This window comes from Microcaecilia unicolor, chromosome 5 (genome assembly GCF_901765095.1).
Source record: "Microcaecilia unicolor chromosome 5, aMicUni1.1, whole genome shotgun sequence".
Lineage (NCBI taxonomy): Eukaryota > Metazoa > Chordata > Amphibia > Gymnophiona > Siphonopidae > Microcaecilia > Microcaecilia unicolor.
Genome location: NC_044035.1, coordinates 251,868,257 through 251,888,578, shown reverse-complemented (window position 1 = coordinate 251,888,578; position 20,322 = coordinate 251,868,257). Strand labels below are relative to the sequence as shown.

The following is a 20,322-nucleotide window of genomic DNA, read 5'->3' as shown; positions in this document are numbered from 1 at the left end:
ATGCTAAGCCCAACAACATTATTTGCTAATTTCGAACTCCTTCCCTTCTGTCATTCAACAACCAGAAACATTTCCAACAGCACTTTCCCATAAACACTTCCCTTGGAGTTGGGCTTCTCCCTATGTCCATTACCAACCAATTCCCTTCCCCCAGTAACTCCAGAGAGGGGTCCCCATCCAGGGCTTCCGAGAGGGGTGGCAGGGGGGATAAAATTCCTGGGGCCCGGGCCTCCAAGGGGGGCCCAGCGCTGGGGTCTCTCTCCTGCTCCCAGGCCACTGGTGCTGCAGTCCCCGGTCTCTCCTGCCTGCCCTCGGCTTCGTCGATACCCCCCTCTGCCTCCCTTTGGGCCCTCCCTCACTGTGTCCCGACACAGTGAGGGAAGGCCAGAAGGGAGGTGATCTGCCACTTTCACACTGAGGTGAGGTGCTGCCGATTTGAATGCAGGGTCACGGTGGCGGACGGAGGGGGGCTATTGATGGAGCCGAGGGCGGGCAGGAGAGACCAGGGACTGCAGTGCCGGCGGCCTGGGAGCAGGAGGGAGGCGACAGTGGTAGGGATTGGGGGGGAGGACAGAGGCGGCGCCCCCGGACCCAGCTCAGTCTCTCGGTGGCCCTGTCCCCATCAGCTCAGTAATCTCCATTATAATGGAGGATCTCACAAGTCAAAGACTCTCTCCCTGGGGCAATACGACTTTTGATTCAACTCTACATACTGTAAGTCAGTGGTTGTTCACCCAGTCCTTGGGACACACCTAGTCAGTTGGGTTTTCAGAACATTGACAATAAATATACTTGAGATACATTTACATACCAAGGAAATTTATCTCAGGGATGTATCTTTTATTCTGTAATTACTTTGAATGTAAAATGGAAAGTGAGGTAAGAAATATTTTGTTACAGTTTTTATTATTGTAATTCCTGGATATTGACCATTATCTTATTTTATAAACCACTTTGAACTGGAAGGCTAGTGCAGGTAATACGTTTTTGTTATTATTATTATTATTCATTGTGGATATCCTGAAAACCTGTAAGCAAATTGCTTATATTTATCTTATAATAAAGTCGAAATTCAGAAAACCCCCCAGTATTCTTTGGATGTTGGGGATCACAGTTTAATTCTGAATGAGTAGTACATGTGCAGGTTGATTAGTACATGTGCAGATGTTATGAGGCCAGAATCGTATTGTGCCTACCATGTGGAAAATCTGGATGTTGGGACATGAGCCAAACAAAATAAGTTAATATACACCTGCAGCATTGATGCCAAGAAGAAGCATTTGTTTAGTGGGAGTCTGTAAAAGTTCTCTGCCAGTCCTGCAACCATGAACAGCTTAAATTCTGTCAACTAAGTTGAACTAAAACTTCCTATCTGTTAATGTCGCAGCATGAACTGTTGCCTGTAAGAGTTGAAGCTGTCTATGATCCAGTACAGGCAGAGAAAAAGCTAAGCTGCGACTACGAAGTCCTCGCGTTCCTGCATGAGATTCACGATTTTAAGCCGGAACTGGCCCTCCAAAGCAGGAGTTTCCCGCTTAATATGGGGAATTTGGCTTGTGTTTATGAGGGAGTGTAAGCCAGGGTGAAGTTCTAATTTAAAATGTTGTGCCACAAAACTGATATAGTGTTTGCAAGACTTGCTGAGCATTGGAAAGGGCGGAAGGTGCGCAGAAATGGCTAGGCGGGCGGCTACTTTCGTTTGCCTTTGCTTTGCTCCCTTAACCTTTAAAGTCTTGACATACTTTCCGCGCTACTGCGGCTCCTCGGCAGTCTGCAGTGCACGTGCAGCCCTAAACACAGACACACAGCCAGTCTAAGAGCACGCAGGCTGCACCTGCTCTAGTCGCGGCAATTCGGCAAAGGTTTTCATTGGCTAGCGTTCACATCGGGGTGGGCACCAGCGGCAGCCGCCTGCGAATAGCATGCCCAATGTTACTCACTGCAGAACCGTAAGTAGCGGTTGGTTAGTTTACTGCAGGTTTTATCTGTCCGCAGCTCGTGACGTAGTCCTGCTGGTGCGCATGCGTGGAAGAATGCTGTACCCTCCCTTCTCATCATCCCCCGTTCTCCCGGTAGCTACGGGAGCGAGTAGGGGACCGGTGGTTCATTGACAACAGCAGCTGGGTGAAAAAATATCCCGCCCATAACTTTAGAAGGAATCCTAACTTGGCGAGAAAACCGCCCACTTCTCAGTATTGCTGTGCTCTCTTGCTAATATCGCAGTCTGTCTCACGAGATAAGTGTCAGAGCGCAGGTATCAGTGCGTCGTGGATATCTGCTTATCAGCTCTTTGGGATAATGTAGGGGGAGAGCAGCAGAAAAGTTGGTTGGTTGGTTTACGGCTGAAGTACTTCACCCTCTTCTGATACCCAAGGATGACTACTTCAGAAAATACATATGTATATCTATGTATTAGCTAGATGTGGCTAAATATATTGGAAGCATCGAGTATCAACGTTTAACATCTTGTAAAATTAATTAGAAACATAAAAATGAAGAAATTTAATTTCCGTAAAGTTCTGGATGGGTTGACTGCGTCTTCTCCGGGTAGCGGCGGCGGCGGTGGTGGCGCAGGGGGCTGCGGCATCGGAACCGGTGGAAGTGGCGGTTCTGGCTTTGGCTCTGGTTCCCTTTACCCAGGAAGCTCCACTGGGGCCGCAGTGTCCCCCAGGGACCTTGAGATCCAGGAGACCTTAACCTCCGAGCACTTCCAGCTCTGTAAGGTAAGAGGAGGTGGTATTAAGCCTGCTGGTTCATTTCGTTTTGCTGCTGGGGAAAGCTAAATGGCCTTCAAATTCAACTTGTCTTTTGTATTTTGGGACGAATATACTAACTGAACGGGATCTACAATATTCCTCCACCCCTTATGTTCTCACTGTAGGGAAAATGCTTAGTTCATTTGGCGTAATGTGTGTATAATAATTGCCACTGCATCTGTTCCTGTTAAGTGACTTATTTTTTTAACGGGTGACGAGGATAGCAATGACCTTAATTTACATTTTAGGGGGGCACTTTGCAACACCTGAATTGATAATCCATAACATCCAACATACATTCATCCTAATAGTGAAAAGATGTGCCTTTTGGAAATCGAACAATGTTGTTTTGCTCCAAATGGTCTAAATAGATGGGAGCACCGGACACCTGCCTCTTTCGCGTTTATGTTTCATGTTTTCCTCGTTAGTTGACTCGTTTGCAAGTTTCAGGTAAATGCAGGTAGGATGGTGCCTCGCATACTCTGCAGTGGAAACCGTAGCTGAACGCTTATTCAACATTTCAGGAAAGAAAAGGATGGAAAAGGTTTTAAAGTTGATATCTGTTGTATTTATAGGTGTAACTTTTTTTTGTGGAAAACATACATTTATATATAAAATAATTGATAAAACCAGTCGAAGAGGCATATATTTAATACATATGTTTTATTTATACCGATAATTAGTATGGTGAAGTGCTTTAAGTGTGCACACTGGTCGCAGTTGAACATTTAAATCGTGTTTTTTGTTTTCTTATTAAACTACTTTGGATGGCTAGTGTTAATGTACAAGCAGAATTGTGTTTTTAGTACTTTTTCAAAGATTTTTCATGCCTAAAAATTCGAAATATTAATAATGAGAATTTAATTTATCTAATGTACTAGTAAGCTTACCTATACTGTAAAAACTGAAAGCTACATGATAACTCAATTTACACGCATATGTCTGTGGATGCAAATTGTAAATTAAATACGTGCAAGTAATTCCTAACACTGATTGACATCTTAGTGCTTGTTTCTTTCATACTAAGAATGCATTGTAAGTCCCAAGCTGAATAGGGAAAGTATTCAGAATAGCTTTGTTGAAGCAGCATGTGCTTATAATAAGGCTGTGCTCCTGCAATAGCTTTTGTCTACAACATAGGCACATACTGACCATTTTTTCTTTTCTTGTCAAAATGTTAACAAATCATTATGGTTCTTCCTCAAATTTACATGAAAGATGAAGATATATTTATTGTTATCCAGGATACCTCCCTACCAGTGTGCTTATTTAACAGTTAAGTACATATCTTTTTTGCACAGTAATGCTTTCTCAAACCCTATAAAATGAGCCAGTAAAATCATATTCCTAAGTGAGGGATCTGATCAAGCATTCCAGTGTAAAGCCTGACATAAATTAGATAGGATTAGTTTGCTTTTAGAACATTTATTACAAATTATAGTAGCTGTACTACGCATGTAGAGCTGCATATTTCAAACGTTATTCTTTGCAAAATGTGCTGGTGTTTAAACAAAAAAAAGTTTTTGAAGTATGCCTTAACTTGATCCAAAAATCAGTTCACAAAACTATTTTGGTGAACATTGCTTTTATGAATGTATTTTGGGAGATACCAGTTTAGAAGCCTCATTGCCTGGGTAGGATTATGGAAAAAGAGAGAGAGTATTCTGAAAAGAGTTTTGAAAATAAAAAGGCCATTTGTTTTGTTTTTGGTGTGTGTTTTCAGTGTGGTCAAGTTCAGTTTACTGTGGAATGCTTCAAAATGGACATTGGTAGTGATTTGTTGTATCTGAGGGAATTTTTAGAGGTTTCCAGGCACCCAGTGTTTTATAAGTTACATAAAAATAGAGTCACAGCATTAGAACAGAACTGGAGAAAGCCTCTTTGATGTGAAATTGGTGGTGGTGAGTCCTTTGATAAACTGATTGTGGTCAGTATGATTTTAAGATGATGATGTTTGAATGTTTTTGAAAGGACAGGGTTAACTGTGGTGGAATAACAGAACTATGCTTATTAAGAACCTGGGTCACTCCATCTAGCCCAGTCTTCAGCGTCCAACAGTGGTCAATCCAGGTCACAAGTACCTGGCAGAAATTAAAACAGTGCTGGCCCTGCCTGCTCAGCCTATTCCTTGTTGCACTGCCACAGAGCCATTTTTTAAAGCTTGCATGTTTTTAATATCACCACAATTGCAAACAATTGCTACTTGTTATAGTGTGATTAGCCATGTCCTTAAAACCTTCTTATATTCATTGATGATGAGATTTAAATAAGTGGGGGAAAACATGCAGAATATGGCTCTTTGAATTTTGTTCCAGCCCCTCTGTGTGTGCACATGGTTATCTGTGTTTTCTTATCTGTATGGAAAGGGGTAGGATGGGGGATATGTGAGTTTATGGTTGGTTTGAAAAGAATAAGATAAAATATATTTCCTAATATATGTTACTGTCAACAGATTTAAAAGGATGGATTATAGAGCTTACCGACACGTTTCTATTGTATCGTCAACAGATATTAATGTGCCTCACCATTACTGGGAGGAAGGAAGTACACTTAGCAAACTCCATAATTCAGTCACTGTATGTCACTGTACATACTCAAAGTGATCATTCAAGAAAGATGAACAAGTAGTTTCACTAGGTTTCACAGTAGAAATCTGCCCTGCAATGGCAAAAGGAAGCAAGTGCTTCAGTAAAAATAGGCACTAGCGTCCTTTTGCTATTGTAGGACAGACTTTATAACAAAATGAAATGTACAGAATAATTAAAAGTATGGGATAGGGGTGTGACGTTAGGGAGAGCTGTGTGTGGTGGGGAATGCTAACTCCTGTATTTCAGTGTATCAGTGTATGCTGCAGTTGCTGGAACTGATTTTTCTATTGAAATGCATGGAGGTACATTTTTGGGAGATTTAATTTCTCTGGCGCCCCAGACTTATTTTTGAACAGAATATGTCTTCATTGTTTATTCTCATGTCAAGTTCAATTTTGTTCCTTTAAGCTTTTGGAGAGGTATTTTTATCCCACACATAGAAAATCTCAAGCTGCTAGGTATAATTTCTTTCCAGCATTTTGTTGGGTTGGAAATTTTAAAAAAGAAAAAAAAAGGAGAAGGGTAAAAGAAATGCAACTAGTAAAATACAATATGGTTCTTCCTGTAGATTTTTGAGTTCCAAGTTGGAAAAACCCCCCAAAAACAATTGTCATAGTTGCTAACCTACACTGCTGATTTTTTAGGGTGTATTAATATGGTTAATGTGTGTTATCTTACCACAAATCCCATTTTGTTTTATGACCTAGTTGCTAATAATGTGCATTAAGGGTGTTAATTGCACAGTAGTTCAAGTTCAGTAACTGTACCTGCAAGTGTGTTAGAGAAACTCCTAACAGGCTTCAGGGAAAGCATTTACTACCTGTTAAGCTCCTCCAGCTTCTACTACGGGAGTAATAAGTAAAGCTCAAAGGTCTTTATCAGAGGAGACCCTGGTCCTCAGTTAAACTGAACTCAAAACTTGGGAAGGATATTGTAGTCCTTAACACATGTAAACCATAATATGGCTAATACTTAAGAGGTCAATTTGTAAAAAAAAATTGGAGGCTTACAAATGTATATTTTTCTGTCACATCTGTTAGAAAAAAATGCCATTTCCTATTTAAGATTTTCTCTAATAAGTCGCTTCCCCCCCCCCCCCCCCCCAAAAAAAAAGAAAAAGTAAGATCTCTTGGGCTGCCCACACATACTTGTTCTATGGCTATCAGGTCATATCTGATCAATTTAGGGCTAGGTTCTATATATCGCGCTTTGATTTCCATGCAGAAATCAAAGTGTATTCTATAAAGTACGCTTTAATTTATGCGTAAATTATAGAGTATGCCGAGTGCTGCTCCACGTGACTAAATTTAGTCGGTGGTTAACACCTGGTGTAAATCCCGATACATAAATTAGGTTCAGAGCAAGTGTATTTTAGAACAACGCACATAGATTTTAGAAATGCCCACGACCTGCCCATTCCACTCCCATAACCACACCCACTTTTCAACTATGTGACTTAGGGCCAGATGCACTAAACTTAACGAGCCCTTAACGAGCAAGTAGTATACCCTGGCATGCACTAAAGACTTTTTTCCGACGACGGTAGCAACTAACGAACGCAGAATGCAGATGAGCAAATTGTGTAGAAACCCTATTGTAATGAGATGCACTAACCTTTTCCGATTGCCTTAACGCTGGAAAATCTAACGAGAGGTCTTTATCTCTCGTTGGGGCTGCGCGGGATAAAACTTGGCCCAAAGTAACAAAACAAAATCTGAGAACAAAAAAACGCTCCACTTAAAAAAAAACACGTCACCCCCCCCCCCCCCCCCCCAGTCTTGAACCCTGAAGAAGTTTCCCTGCTCATCACCCCCTCTGCAATAATAAAAATGTCTTTTTTGGCAGTGCTTCACTCAGCTGAGAGACCTGGAAGTCTCTGAACCAATCACAGCGCGTTTAGGTCGGCTAAACGCATTGTGATTGGCTCAGGAATTTCCAGGTTTCAGCTGAGTGAAGCACTGCCAAAAAAGACATTTTTATTATTGCAAGGGGGGAATGACGGCCAAAATGGACGCCCATCCAAAAAAACTTCCATTTTGGCCGTCATTCCCCCCTTGCAATAATAAAAACGTCTTTTTTGGCAGCGCTAAACGCGCTGTGATTGACTCAGAGACTTCCTGGTCTCTCAGCTGAGTGGAGCACTGCCAAAAAAGACGTTTTTATTATTGCAGGGGGAATGACAGCCAAAATGGATGTTTTTTTTGGATGGGCGTCCTCAACTGCACTGTCCTCTGGATCGAGCCGCATCAGAGGGGGTGAGCAGCGCGGCGTCTTCGGGTGGCACAGGGAGGAGTATTTGGCATGCGCAGAGCAGCCAGCATAATGCTTGGCTGCTCTGCGCATGCTCGACCGGCCGATTGGCCGACTGTTTAACGATGGAATAGAGAATGCAAGTGAGCTACAACGAGCAGCTCATTTGCATTCCCTTAATGCATGACCGTTCCTTACCGATTTGCTAAGGGAATGGTAAGGGAAGGGCTGTAACGATTGTTTAGTGCATCTGGCCCTTAGAATTTAGGTGAACCGTGTTACAGAATACGCTTAGTGAGTTGTGCACGTAAATCTTAATGCGAATTAGTGTTAATTGCTTGTTAACATCCAATTAACAGTGCTGATTAGCTAGTTAACCAATTAAGTTACGCGCATTGTTGTAGAATACACTTTGATTTCTGTGCTGAAATTAAGGTGCCATATATAGAATCCCGGGATTAGTTCTTTAAAAATCACTTTTTTTTTCTAACATCTGTAATGTTGAAAAAATGCATTTGGAAGCTTCCAGTTTTCTCACAAATTGACCTCTTAAGTATTAAACATGTTATGGTTTAGATGTTCAGTACTACAAGAACCTTCCCAAGTTTTGAAAAAGAAATGGCATTTAAAATTGTTTCAGAATGATAATGTAGAATATACTTTTTAAACTAGAGGTTTTTACCAAAGAGAAGATAGACCTCTGAAATAAAGCAGTGTTGGATACTTAAGTCCTTTTACTAAGCTGTGCTAAAAAGTGGCCAGCTGTAGTTTTAGCATGTGGGTTTCCTGCGCGCTGTGGCCACTCAGAAACTGATAATGAATTTATGTGGGGTGTGATTCAGAATTCATTGACTTGCTAAATAAAGTTTTAATGCTTTTTCCTAAAGATTTAGACAATCCTCATTTCTGAATCTCATTCTTTTCATCTATGGGCCTCTTTTACTAAGCCATTCTAGTGATTCCTGGTGTGGCAAATGAGAGGAAACCCATTCAATTCCTGTGGGCTTCCTCTCATTTGCTGCGTGGGAATCGCTAGCGCCACTGAGCCAATGCTATTTCTTTAACACCAACTAACAAGCTAAAGGAAGAGTGTGACTGGTCAAATCAAAAGCAGAACTTAAATCTAATTGAACCAGCAACTTGTCCTTTCTCTGATCCAGAGAGCATATGATATTATTAATCATGTATTTCATTGCAGTATCTGTACTGTGTTGCTCTTGGAACCCAAACTGGCTTTGTCCTGAAGAAAGGCCAGCTCTTGAATGCACAGCAGACTAGAGGGAGTGATGGACTCCAAGCTGGGCTAAATCCAGAAGCTGCTGTGTAGTGAGTTGCAACTGGAACAGTTGGAAATCTCAGAGCAGAGTAGCAGTTTTAAGCCAGTGCAGCAGCATATACTGGTGGGAGACCAGTGAGTTTGCCTTGAGGATTGAAGAAGTGGGTACCTCTCTCTTACCTGCACCCTTCTCCACCACTAACTCCAGACTCTGTTCCTTTTATGTTGCTGCACCATATGCCTGGAATAGAATTCTGAGCCTGTACGTCAAGCTCCATCTCTGGCTGTCTTTGAATCTAGTCTAAAAGCCAGCCTTTTTGATGCTGCTTTTAACTCCTAACCCTTACTCACTTGTTCAGTACCCATGTTTTATCATTCCCACCTTAGTAATTCCCTTATCTCTTGTTTGTCTGTCCTAATTAGATTGTAAACTCTGTCGAGCAGGGACTGTCTCTTTATGTCCAGTGTACAGCGCTGCGTACGTCTAGTACCGCTATAGAAATAAGTAGTAGTAGTATGACTTAGTAAAAGAAGCCCTATATGCTTTTCACTTCAAGCCTTGAACTATCTGAAGTAATTATGCTTTTAAATATACTTTGTTGGAATTGTACTGCTGTAGTTTTGATGTCACTATTTGAAAAGTTCCTGGCCTTTAGCAGTTACACTGTAATTTTTCAAAAGGAGGAAAGAAACTTTGGTCTGGTTTAATTATAATTTATTTATTCATTCACTTATTTGAATTTATATGTGGCCTGTTTGGACAACCTGGCATAAATATCGTATAGAGCATGTTATTAGTGACTTTAAATGTTTTAAGTGTTTCTGTTGTGACAGTTCTTATTTTGAATGAAGAACTGATCTAATATATTGATTGGAAATCAGATTTAACCTTTCTTTTCCATAGAAACAAAATGGCAGTCTTTACAGGCCAGTTCATATTATGAATGTGCATGATTGCATATCAGTTATGCTTCTTGATGATAATCTGCAGAGAAATGACAGAATCAACAAATCTGAATGGCCTCTGGCTGTTTCTATGAAATATCACAAAGATGCTGAGATGATGTATGGCTGCACACTGTATGGATCACTCTCCTAAAATTTAAATGGGCACTGCCATGATGATATAATGTGGAAGAGAGAGAATTTATTTTTAGATGAAGCATTTATATTATCTCTTTGTTGTATTTTATCTCCTACGTTGTAATCCAAATTTTGGAGAAACTGAAGATTGTAGATTAGTGTCACACTGCAATGGCTGACATTTCTTATTGTTTTGTAGAGTTGACTGATTAAAAAAAAAATGTCAGTATTGTTGCAGAGTCTGAATACTTCTGCTGTTGGCAATAAATATAATCTTGCAAGAGGGAGTGAATCATTGTAGCAGTAATAATATAGACTTGCATTCCAAATTGCATTGTGTTTTCTTTGAAAATTAATTGAAATGTCCATGTTCTGGGGGGGGATAGTGTACTATTCTGTTTTTTACTATCATCTTTTCTCGCCATTTTCTTAAACATTGTGTTCCTGCTGCTCTAGCGCATTAAACAAATAGCCATTTCCCTCTTGTCAACACTGTAAGCCGCATTGAGCCTGCCATGAGTGGGAAAGCGCGAGGTACAAATGTAACAAAAATAAAAAAAAATAAGTGTCCCTTTTTAGTTAAACTAAAAATATTATGCAAAGCAGGGTGCCTTAACTAGTCTGCAAAAATTAAGCTTATACTTTTTATTTTTGGTTTAGTTTATAAAGCAGTAAGTAGGACCGTTCCTATCAGATCTTTATATTATTTACCAGCCATCAGTAGAATTTGAGAGTCTAACCCTAATAATTTAAAGGCACTTTTACTATGCTGTGTTAAAACATAGCCTTAGTGCACCCTTATGTGGGGTTTTCTGTGTGCTAGAGCCATTTTTACTGTAGCCTTAAAAATGGCCATCTGACACTTTCTTATTTACAATTTAAAGCATTATCCCCTGCATTCTGTATAAGTTGCTGAAAATTGCACGTGGATATCTGCATGCATTGTCAATTACTGTGTACAAATTAATTAGCTAATCAATCAACGACAATTATTGAATGCTAACAGTAATTGGCATTAATTGACATGCAGATTGTATTCTAAAACGATCAGCGCATAAATTCAAAGTTGCATAATTTGTCACTGCTGTGTTTAGGGGTGTATTGTGGGGCCACTCCTATGAATTACGTGCATTATTATAGAATATGCCTGATCTGTGCCAAATTACTGTGCAAGGGACTCATGCCTGCTTTTAGTGACTTAGTTTCAGTGCGGGTTAGATGTATTCTATAATTTATTTATTTATTTGTTCTGTTTCCTTGTGTGGTTTCCCTTGCTACCTTTCACTGTTCAGAGAGCCGGTTGTTGCCAGCTCAGCTGCTTTCCTTGATTACCTTACTTCCGTGCAACTGGGTGTGCTCTGTCCCTGCCTGCCTTTCCTTTCCCTACCTGGCTGTGGGTGCTGGCTGAGTTTTGGTAAGAACATTGTTTTTCCCTTTGTTTGCTTCAAACCTTTGCAGTGTAAGCCCTGTTTCTTTCTGATGTGTTTTAGAAGCAGCCATTCCCTTTAGCCTGCTTTAACTCTTTGTCTGCTGTGTTTGTCTCCTGATTCTTGTGAGCATTGCTCCTTATCTGATTTGTGTATGTAAAGGCAGCTTCCCCTTTTTTGCTTGCTTTTCCCTTTGTCTCTAGTGTCTGTCATTCGACTCTGTGGCACAGCCTTGTGTATTCCTATAAGCGGTTTCCCTTTATCCTTGTGTGTTGTGTGGTCAGCCTTGTGTATTCTTATGAGTGGATTTCCTTTACCCTTGAGTGCTGTGTTGCCCAGCCTTGAGCATTCTTATATGTGGCTTCCCTTTACCCTTGAGTGCTGTATGGTACAGCCTAGAGTGTTCCTATGAGTGTCTTCCCTTTTCCCTTGAGTGCTGTGTGACACAGCCTTGTGTATTCCTATAAGCGGCTTCCCTTTACCCTTGAGTGCTGTGTGGCACAGCCGCGTGTATTCCTATAGGTGAATTCCCTTTTCCCTTGAGTGCTGTGTGGCACAGCCTTGTGTATTCCTATAAGCGGCTTCCCTTTACCCTTGAGTGCTGTATGGCACAGCCGCGTGTATTCCTATAAGCGGCTTCCCTTTACCCTTGAGTGCTGTATGGCACAGCCGCGTGTATTCCTATAGGTGAATTCCCTTTACCCTTGAGTGCTGTATGGCACAGCCTAGAGTGTTCCTATGAGTGGCTTCCCTTTTCCCTTGAGTGCTGTGTGGCACAGCCTTGTGTATTCCTATGAGTGGCTTCCCTTTTCCCTTGAGTGCTGTGTGGCACAGCCTTGTGTATTCCTATGAGTGGCTTCCCTTTTCCCTTGAGTGCTGTGTGGTACAGCCTTGTGTATTCCTATGAGTGGCTTCCCTTTTTCCTTGAGTTCCTGGTGGCACAGCCTAGAGTGTTCCTATGAGTGGCTTCCCTTTTTCCTTGAGTTCCTGGTGGCACACCCTTGAGTGTTCGTTTGAGTGGCTTCCCTCTTCCCTGAGTGCTGTATGGTACAGCTTAGAGTGTTCCTTCATGAGTGGGTTCCCTTATCCTTGAGTCCTGTATGACATAGCCGTGAGTGTTCGTTTGTGTGGCCTTGTCTTGAGGTTTCCCTGTGTGCTTTCTGTTTGAATTCTCTCCTTGAGGTTTCTGGTTGTGTTTGAGTGGATTGCTTTTTCGTTTAGCTGTGACTACTAGCGCAGCCTTGAGTGGTCTCTCTGTATGGCACGAGTGGGCCGTTCTTCCATTTAGCTGTGTCTACTAGCACAGTCCTGTGCATCCTCTCTGTTTGAGTAGGTAGTTCTTCTGTTTGCTGCGACTACTAGCTTAGCCTTGAGCTGCCTCTCTGTGTGGCACGAGTGGACAGCTCTTCCGTTGGGACTACTAGCTCAGCCTTGAGCTACCTCTCTGTGTGATGTCTGTTTGACTTGGTTAGGACTTTTCATTTATAGCTGTGGTTCTAAGCCCAGTCCTGTGCTGCCTTCCTGTGTGGTTTTCTTATTTTTTACTTGTGGTTTCTACCATGTGAGTCCAAGTGGGGTTGTCTTTTCCCGTTAGTTTCTTTGTGCCTGTGTGTAGGTCTTTTGACTGCTTGTTTGTGGCTCTGTTTAGTGCAGTGTATGTGCACTTCTTGAGTAGTACTTGCTTAAGAGATTCCGTTCTGTTTCTTTTCCCTTCCCTTTGGAATGATTCGGTTCCAGTTCGGCTGTGAGGACCGTGTGCTTGGACTCTTTACGAGTAGGTTCCGGATCGGCCTTGCGGCCCACCTGAGTGGTCTATCTCCCTTTTCTGGTGGTGCTTGTTCTTGTCTTAAGTGTGTTCTGTCTATTTGCCATGTCTTGTATCCCGTTTGTATTCAGTGCCTGGTTTGCCTCTGCTCTACGCCTGCCCAGAGGACTTGTTTCCTGTAGCCTAAGGGCTCACCATCCCGGGTTCCGTGACAGTCTATAAGACATTAATAAGATGGACTTGGGGAAAATCCACTGCTTATTTCTAGGATAAGCAGCATAAACTGATTTGGGATCTTGCCAGGTACTTTCAACTTGGACTGGCCACTGAAACAGGATGTTGGGCTTGATGGACCTTCGGTCTGTCCCAGTATGGCAACTCTTATGTTCTTAAGATGAGGAGTAAATGTGGTTGGACTAGATGTGGTGGCCCTTCTGGACATAGGAAGTAACCAGTCCCTAGTATTAGGACCTCTTGCCAGGAGGATAGGTATAAAGGATAAGGAAGGAAGGAACACTTATTGGCACAGTACGAGTTCAGTATGTCCATGGAAATATTAAATGAGAACCCACGTATGAGAGAGGACTCACCTGAGAAGGAAAATGTTTGCTTCAAGAGTAGCGGTGGTTGAACATTTACTATTTGAACCCACGTATGAGATAAGACTCGCCTGGGAAGGAAAAATGTTTGCTTCAAGAGTAGAGGTGATAGAACGGTTACCATTCCCTTTGATATTAGGGTGAGATGGGGGGGGGGGATGCAGGAGGCATTAGCCATGAAAGAAAGATGGGTATCCAACCAAAGAAGAGACTACTCATATGGTGAAAGTGGCACATTTTAGCTAGGGGATATTTTACCATTTGCCGATCAAGGGGTGATAGGGTGACCCTGAGAGAACCAGGAAGTCCAGAACCCAGAAGAGGAAGGAGAAGTGGTTCCGTCAGAGCAGTGAGATGCTAGGGGAGGAGATGATGCAGAAATTGCCTCAGTTCCTTTGGAGCAGAGGACGGACCCCCTCCCTGCACCCTATTGGGGAAAAAATTAAAGGACCACAGACCAAAGAGAACACCATATATCTGACTTACCAAAATGTTAAGAACATTCTATACCAGGTGCTGGAGGGTAGTGTAACTGAGGGGGAACGGAGGTAGGTAATGATACCGGAACTGTTCAGAAAATCTTTGTGGCACACTCCCATCCCCTTCCAGGACACCTGGTGGTTTCAGGAACCTTGGGGAGGTTAGTTGGCTGGTTTTTCTGTCCTGGAATGTACCAGGATGTAAGGAAGTTTTGCCGCTGTTTCCCAGATTGTCAGAGGGTACTGCAGAGAATACCTGAGAAGGCTCATTTAGTTCCATTGCCTATCATGGAACAACCCCTAGATAGGATATCAGCAGGTATTGTAGGACTGTTGGACTGCAGTTCCAACAGGTTTCAGTGCATCCTAGTTGTGATGGACTATGTTACCAGATATCCATGGGCAGTTCCCATGAGGAAAACCACAGCTCAAGGTGTAGCCAGGGAGTGGGATTTTTTGCCAGGTAGGATTTCCGAGAGAAATCCTGACATATAGAGGAACTAATTTTCTGTCCTGGACACTAGAGGGAGTGTTTAGATTGTTTGTTTCAGATTAAGCATATCGGAACAGCTGCTTATCACTCCCAAACTGATGGCCTCATGGAGTGGTTTAAAACCAAAGTCCTTGATGGATAGGCCCCTTAACATATGAAGTTGACCAGGGTCAGGGAAATGCTCAAGTGTATCAAATTAATCTTCTAAAACCTTTGGGTAGAGAGAGAGGAGCTAGCTGTGGAGATAATAGGGGAGGATGATGGAGACTTAGGACTTGATCCAGGGAAGTTGAGAGAGGAACACCCCGTCCAGAACAAAAGTTATAAAACTGCAGGCCTTAATCAAGTCCAAGATGTATTTTCCCCGCTGCCTTGTACCCAGGAAAGGACCCATTAGATAATAACTGTACCAAGCAAGGTAATAAGACAAAAAACATACTGCCTACCCCAGGTGAAGAAGAAAGAGGTGGAGCGGGGGAGGTGGCTGGGATGTTATAGATGGTGATAATTGAGGAATCCACCAGTGAATGGGCCAGTCCCATTATCTTAGTCTCTAAACCAATGGGAGCACACATTTTTGTGTGAACTTTAGGGGGATTAATAGTGTGTCCCACTTCAATGCCTAACCTATGCCTTGTGTGGACGACTTGGTAGAACAGTTAGGGGGAGTACACTACTCCACGGTTGATTTCACCAAAGGTTACTAGCAGATTTGTTTAGAAAAGGGTTCAAGGGAGAAGACCATACATATGAGGACCTATATTGCTTCAAAGTTCTACCTTTCATACTCCATGGAGGTCCAGCTATTTTTTAAAAATAGGATCTTGAACCAGATGTTGAAGCCACACCAAGCATATGCCAGGTCCTCCCAGGACGATGTTATTTTCTTCAGTATGTGGAAGGAACACTTGACCCAATTGAGAGCAGTTTGCGAGGCACTCAAGCAAGCGGGGCTTATGGCCAACCCCTAACAGTGATACTGTGATATTACTGCTAGAATTATTGGCAGCCTTTCTGGAACCTGGGGGCTACAGGGTAGGAAGTGTTTATTGCAGCCAAAAAAGCAAACAGGATACTAGGAATTATTAGAAAAGGGATGGTAAATAAGACCAAGAATATTATAATGCTTCTGTATCGCTCCATGGTGCAACCTCACTTTGAATATTGCATTCAATCCTGGTCGCTGTATCTCAAAAAAGATGTAGTGCAATTAGAAAAGGTTCAAAGAAGAGCAACCAGAATGATAAAGGGGATGGAACTCCTCCCATATGTGGAAAGGCTAAAAGAGGTTAGGACTCTTCAGCTCGGAAAGGAGACGTTTGAAGGGAGGATATGTTTGAGGTCTATAAAATCCTGTGGTCTAGAGTGGATAGAAGAGAATTGATTTTTCATTTTTTCAAAAAGTACAAAGACCAGGGGACACTCAATGAAACAACATGGAAATACTTTTAAAACAAATAGGAGGAAATATTTTTCACGCAACGAATAGTTAAGCTCTGTGAATTGCTGATGAATGATGTGGTAACAGAGGTTAGTATATCTGTCTTTAAAAAGTCTGTAGTCTGTTATTGAGATGGACATGGGGGAAGCTACTGCTTGCCCCAGGATTGGTAGCATGGAATGTTGCTACTAATTGGGTTTCTGTCAGGTACTTGTGACCTGGTTTGACCACTGTTGGGAGCAACATACTGGGCTAGATGGACCGTTGGTCTGACCCAGTATGGGGTTTCTTATGTTTTTGACTACTTCAAGAATTGAATTCAAGCCTAAGGACAAATTTGGTATGTGTGCATCTCCGTTCTGTACCAACCTACTATGACCAGTAGAGTAGGAAAGCCAACCAAATGTTCCTCTGTCTTCAGTTTCAAGAAAGACTTGCTACTGCCTCAGATATCACTAGCACATCCTGGGACCTTGGAGATCTAATGAAAACAATGTACCAACCAATATACTTGTCCTCACTAAGGTACCTACCATGAAGATGGCTTTTATTGCAGTTACTTCGGTGGAAAGTTTAGTAAACTCCAAATGTTGATCATCTGCTCTTCACATGCAAGGTTCTTCCCTAACAGGGTAGTCCTTTGTGTACGTGTCCAGAATTTTTGCTGAAAGTACTCTCAGATTTTCTGTTAAGAAGTTATCCTACCCATCTTCTTTCCTAACATATGCTGCCAGCAAAGATGGTCTTACATGCACTACACTGTACAAGAGCTTTGCCCTTAAACTGGTGCAAGGAGCATCTTTGTGGCCCAGGATGGACCTCACCCGCTAACTGCTCATTCTTTTACTGCTGCTGACTGGCTCAGTGTGGTTGAGGAGTAATTCTCTTTTGTTTATACCTTAACTAGCCATTGAGCCCATAAAAACGGGCTAGTATAGGAAAGGGGGGGGTTGAAAGCCCCTTCCCGTCGCTGCAGCAAGGCCCCCCCCATCCGGCCCGGGCCCTCGCTCCGCTATTGAAACAGCGAGGGAACGCAGCACACAGCTCTGCTCTGCTGAGCTGCCATCGGCCTTCCTTCCTTCTTCTCTGCCTGTGTCCCGCCCTCGTGTGATGTAACGTCGTCGAGGGCGGGACACAGGCAGAGAAGAAGAAGGAAGGACGGCAGCTCAGCAGAGCTGTGTGCTGCGTTCCCTTGCTGTTTCAATAGCGGAGCGAGTGCCCGGCCGGGTGGGGGGAGCGTTAGCGACAGCGGTTTTGTCCCTCGCAAATGCGCAGTAGAGACCCTCTCTGTTCCGCCCCCATCATCACGTATTGACGTGGGGACGGGGCAGAGAGGGTCTCTACTGCGCGTTTGCGAGTGAGTACGACACTCGCCATTTATATGTTTGATGCTCTGCTCTGGTCCTATTGCTGTTTAGCTTGGACATCTGGATCTTGTGTATTTCCTCTCCCATCCCTCTTTTCCTGGCATTAATTTACCACCCTACACTACCCTCATTCTCTTCCTTGGAGAAACTTTTTACTGTCTTTCAGTCCTCTCCCTACTCTGCTCTCCTCTCTTCGTTCTTGGCAATTTTTAATCTGTCTTCCTCTAACATCTCCACAGCCTTCTTAAGGACTTGTTTCTTGCTGGGCTACATTCAGCGGTCCAACCCATTTCAAGGGAAACATCATTGATCTTATATTTTTCCTCAGCTTCTAACCCGGCCCCATTTTTGGCTCTTGGTTACGAGGTCTGACCATTTCCTGCTTACATTCTCTCTTCAGTCCATATTGTTTTTCCTCTTTCATCTAATAATGTCCTCTCCTGCCGCCTTCTTGCCAATATAGATCACGATGATCTTGCCCAGCACATCTCGGACATTGCGTTTTCTCTTAAAATAGCCTCCCTTTACTCATGAGTTTCAGCATTACGACTCTCTCCCCCTTCTGTTCTTGACAGACTTGTTCCACCACAACCCACATTCCCATTAGCAACCAAACTTTCCCCTTGGTTTCACACAGGTTTACGTTTCCCCAAGCATTATGCATGGCATGTGGAGCGCTTCTGGCAGAAACGTACTTTCTCCCCTGTAGTGCTTTTCTGTACCACTCATCATACTTGTTCAGCCAAATGTGAGTATTACACCAAGATCACCAATGCAGCAAATTATCTGCATAAATCATTTAAAATATTGACATCGTTAGCTCCCATGGCGGCAGACACATTTCTTTCCACTCCCTGGTTTCTTGACTCCCAGCTAAATAGCAGAGGTAGAATGATAGAATATCTTACTTTAAGCTTTGGCTCCTTCCTCTCTTGGCCCTAGTTCTCTTTTTTGCCACTCCCATTCACTCTGGAAGGGTCACCAAGCCTTCTTACTCATTCTGTATGGTCATCGTTTCACTTGCCAACAAAAATAGGAACCAAGCAATCAACAACAAAACAACACATGAAATATTGCTTTACTAGCTGTGATACAGATCACTTTTACCCGAAAATTAATTAATTAAAAAAGTAAAGATGTAGAGGAAAGATCTCGGAACACATTTATGCATAATTCACTGGTTTATTTCGCTCTGGATTAGTTGCAGTTCTCATTGGTCAAAAAACTCCACCACAGTGTCCAATGTTAAGTGTCCAGTAATTCATATTCCAAAACAATGAAATTCAGCAATATACACTCAAAAGTAGTAATGTAATAAAACAACCAACTGTAAGGATGACTACTGCAACACAGCTATAAAGTGCAACCTTGTGAAAGTCCCACTGTGCATCTTCACTACAAACAGTATAAAAAACCAATTACTTGCCATTCAAAGAATCTTTCCAGGGACTGACAGGGTATGTTTAGCTCTGCTTAGCCTCATCAGGGGGTACTACACCACACATCTTCAGCTCCCTGGCTCTCTCTTGCGCATGCAAGTTTATAGAATTAGGGGATATGTGTAAATGAGATGTTTTGTTTCCCAGTAGGTGCTGGATATTTGTTTCTGCCTGAAAATGTTTTGACCATCCTCATCTCGTACATCTCTTTATTGGTCTCCATCAAATCCAGCTGTCATTTTTTGTATTAGCCATACAATGATTTATGGCATCTGACCCCAAATATGTTGCTGTTGAAGCTCATCTATTTTTTCTAATAGCTACCTTCTAACCTGCTCCCTTGCTGATGCTTGTATTAAAAAAACAATTCCCTGTATAAATACCTTCCCTGCCTTCCACATAGTTCCCAATCCCACTTCCCCTTTAAGCTTGGCAGTCACATATTCCCTCCATTTTTCAATTACAAGTGTTTGCACCTGTTTATTGCAATAAACTTCTATTAGTTTACCATCTCCCCCATCTTCCTCGCCCCCATCCTGATCCCCCACATCCCTGTAAGCATTGCATGGTCTTGAAAGAATGATCAGGCATGAATAACAACACATTTTCTCACATACTCTCATAGAGTAAGCAAATAGTCCAGTAGATAGTATGAGTTATACTTCCCAGAATAAAATGTATACTGTTTTGTTCCCAGTATTATGAGCCCTTCAAAGATCCATCATATAATGTCTCTTCATACTGTTTCTCAAAGCCTTTCCTTCTCTCGCTCCCTGTTTTCTACCTGTCCTAGATTTGTTGATGGATTGAAGCACACATGTATGTTACAGTTTATGTCCCTGTGGCTCTCTCCCATTCCAACTTCCTTTGAAGCTATATTCCACATCTTCCAAAATATTTTATCAAAAAAGCCATTCTTCTTCCCAATGGGCTCATAAAGGGATGCTGTTGTAACTTTCCTATTTCCCAATTACCCATTCCAATCGCCCCAAATTGTTCCTCCTTCCTCTGTGAGAGCCATTACAAAAGGAACAGACTTTGATTGAAAAGTCATGACTTTTTGGAGTCTAACAAGAAATGTCCAACCTCCCCCTTTATTCCTTGTTTCCATTTTTCATCTTCTTGGAAAGAGAGCTCTTCTTCAGGCAACCAGGTTATGCCCACTTCCTCGTTATTTAAGACTTTTTTTCATTTAATGGGGTTATTAAGCCCCCACACGACTAAATTCAAAATGGTTGGAATAGGACTAAAACTGAAAATCCACAAATTACTCTTTAGTTATAAATGGTAAGGTATCCTGCACCAATCAAAATATATTTAAAACAAATCATGTAGGAGAACTGAGTGGAGAAAGACCTC

At 42.3% G+C, this 20,322-nt stretch overlaps 1 protein-coding gene across 2 annotated transcripts in view; it reads left to right on the top strand.

Moving 5' to 3' along the window:
- Positions 1-2,099: 2,099 nt before the first annotated feature.
- Positions 2,100-20,322, top strand: part of STXBP5L (syntaxin binding protein 5 like) — a 663,841-nt gene continuing 645,618 nt past the window's right edge. For both annotated transcript variants that reach the window (XM_030203985.1, XM_030203984.1), the window contains exon 1: positions 2,100-2,723. In XM_030203985.1, the coding sequence (XP_030059845.1) occupies positions 2,493-2,723 (231 nt within the window). In that variant the 5' untranslated portion in view covers positions 2,100-2,492. The remainder of the gene's footprint in view (positions 2,724-20,322) is intronic.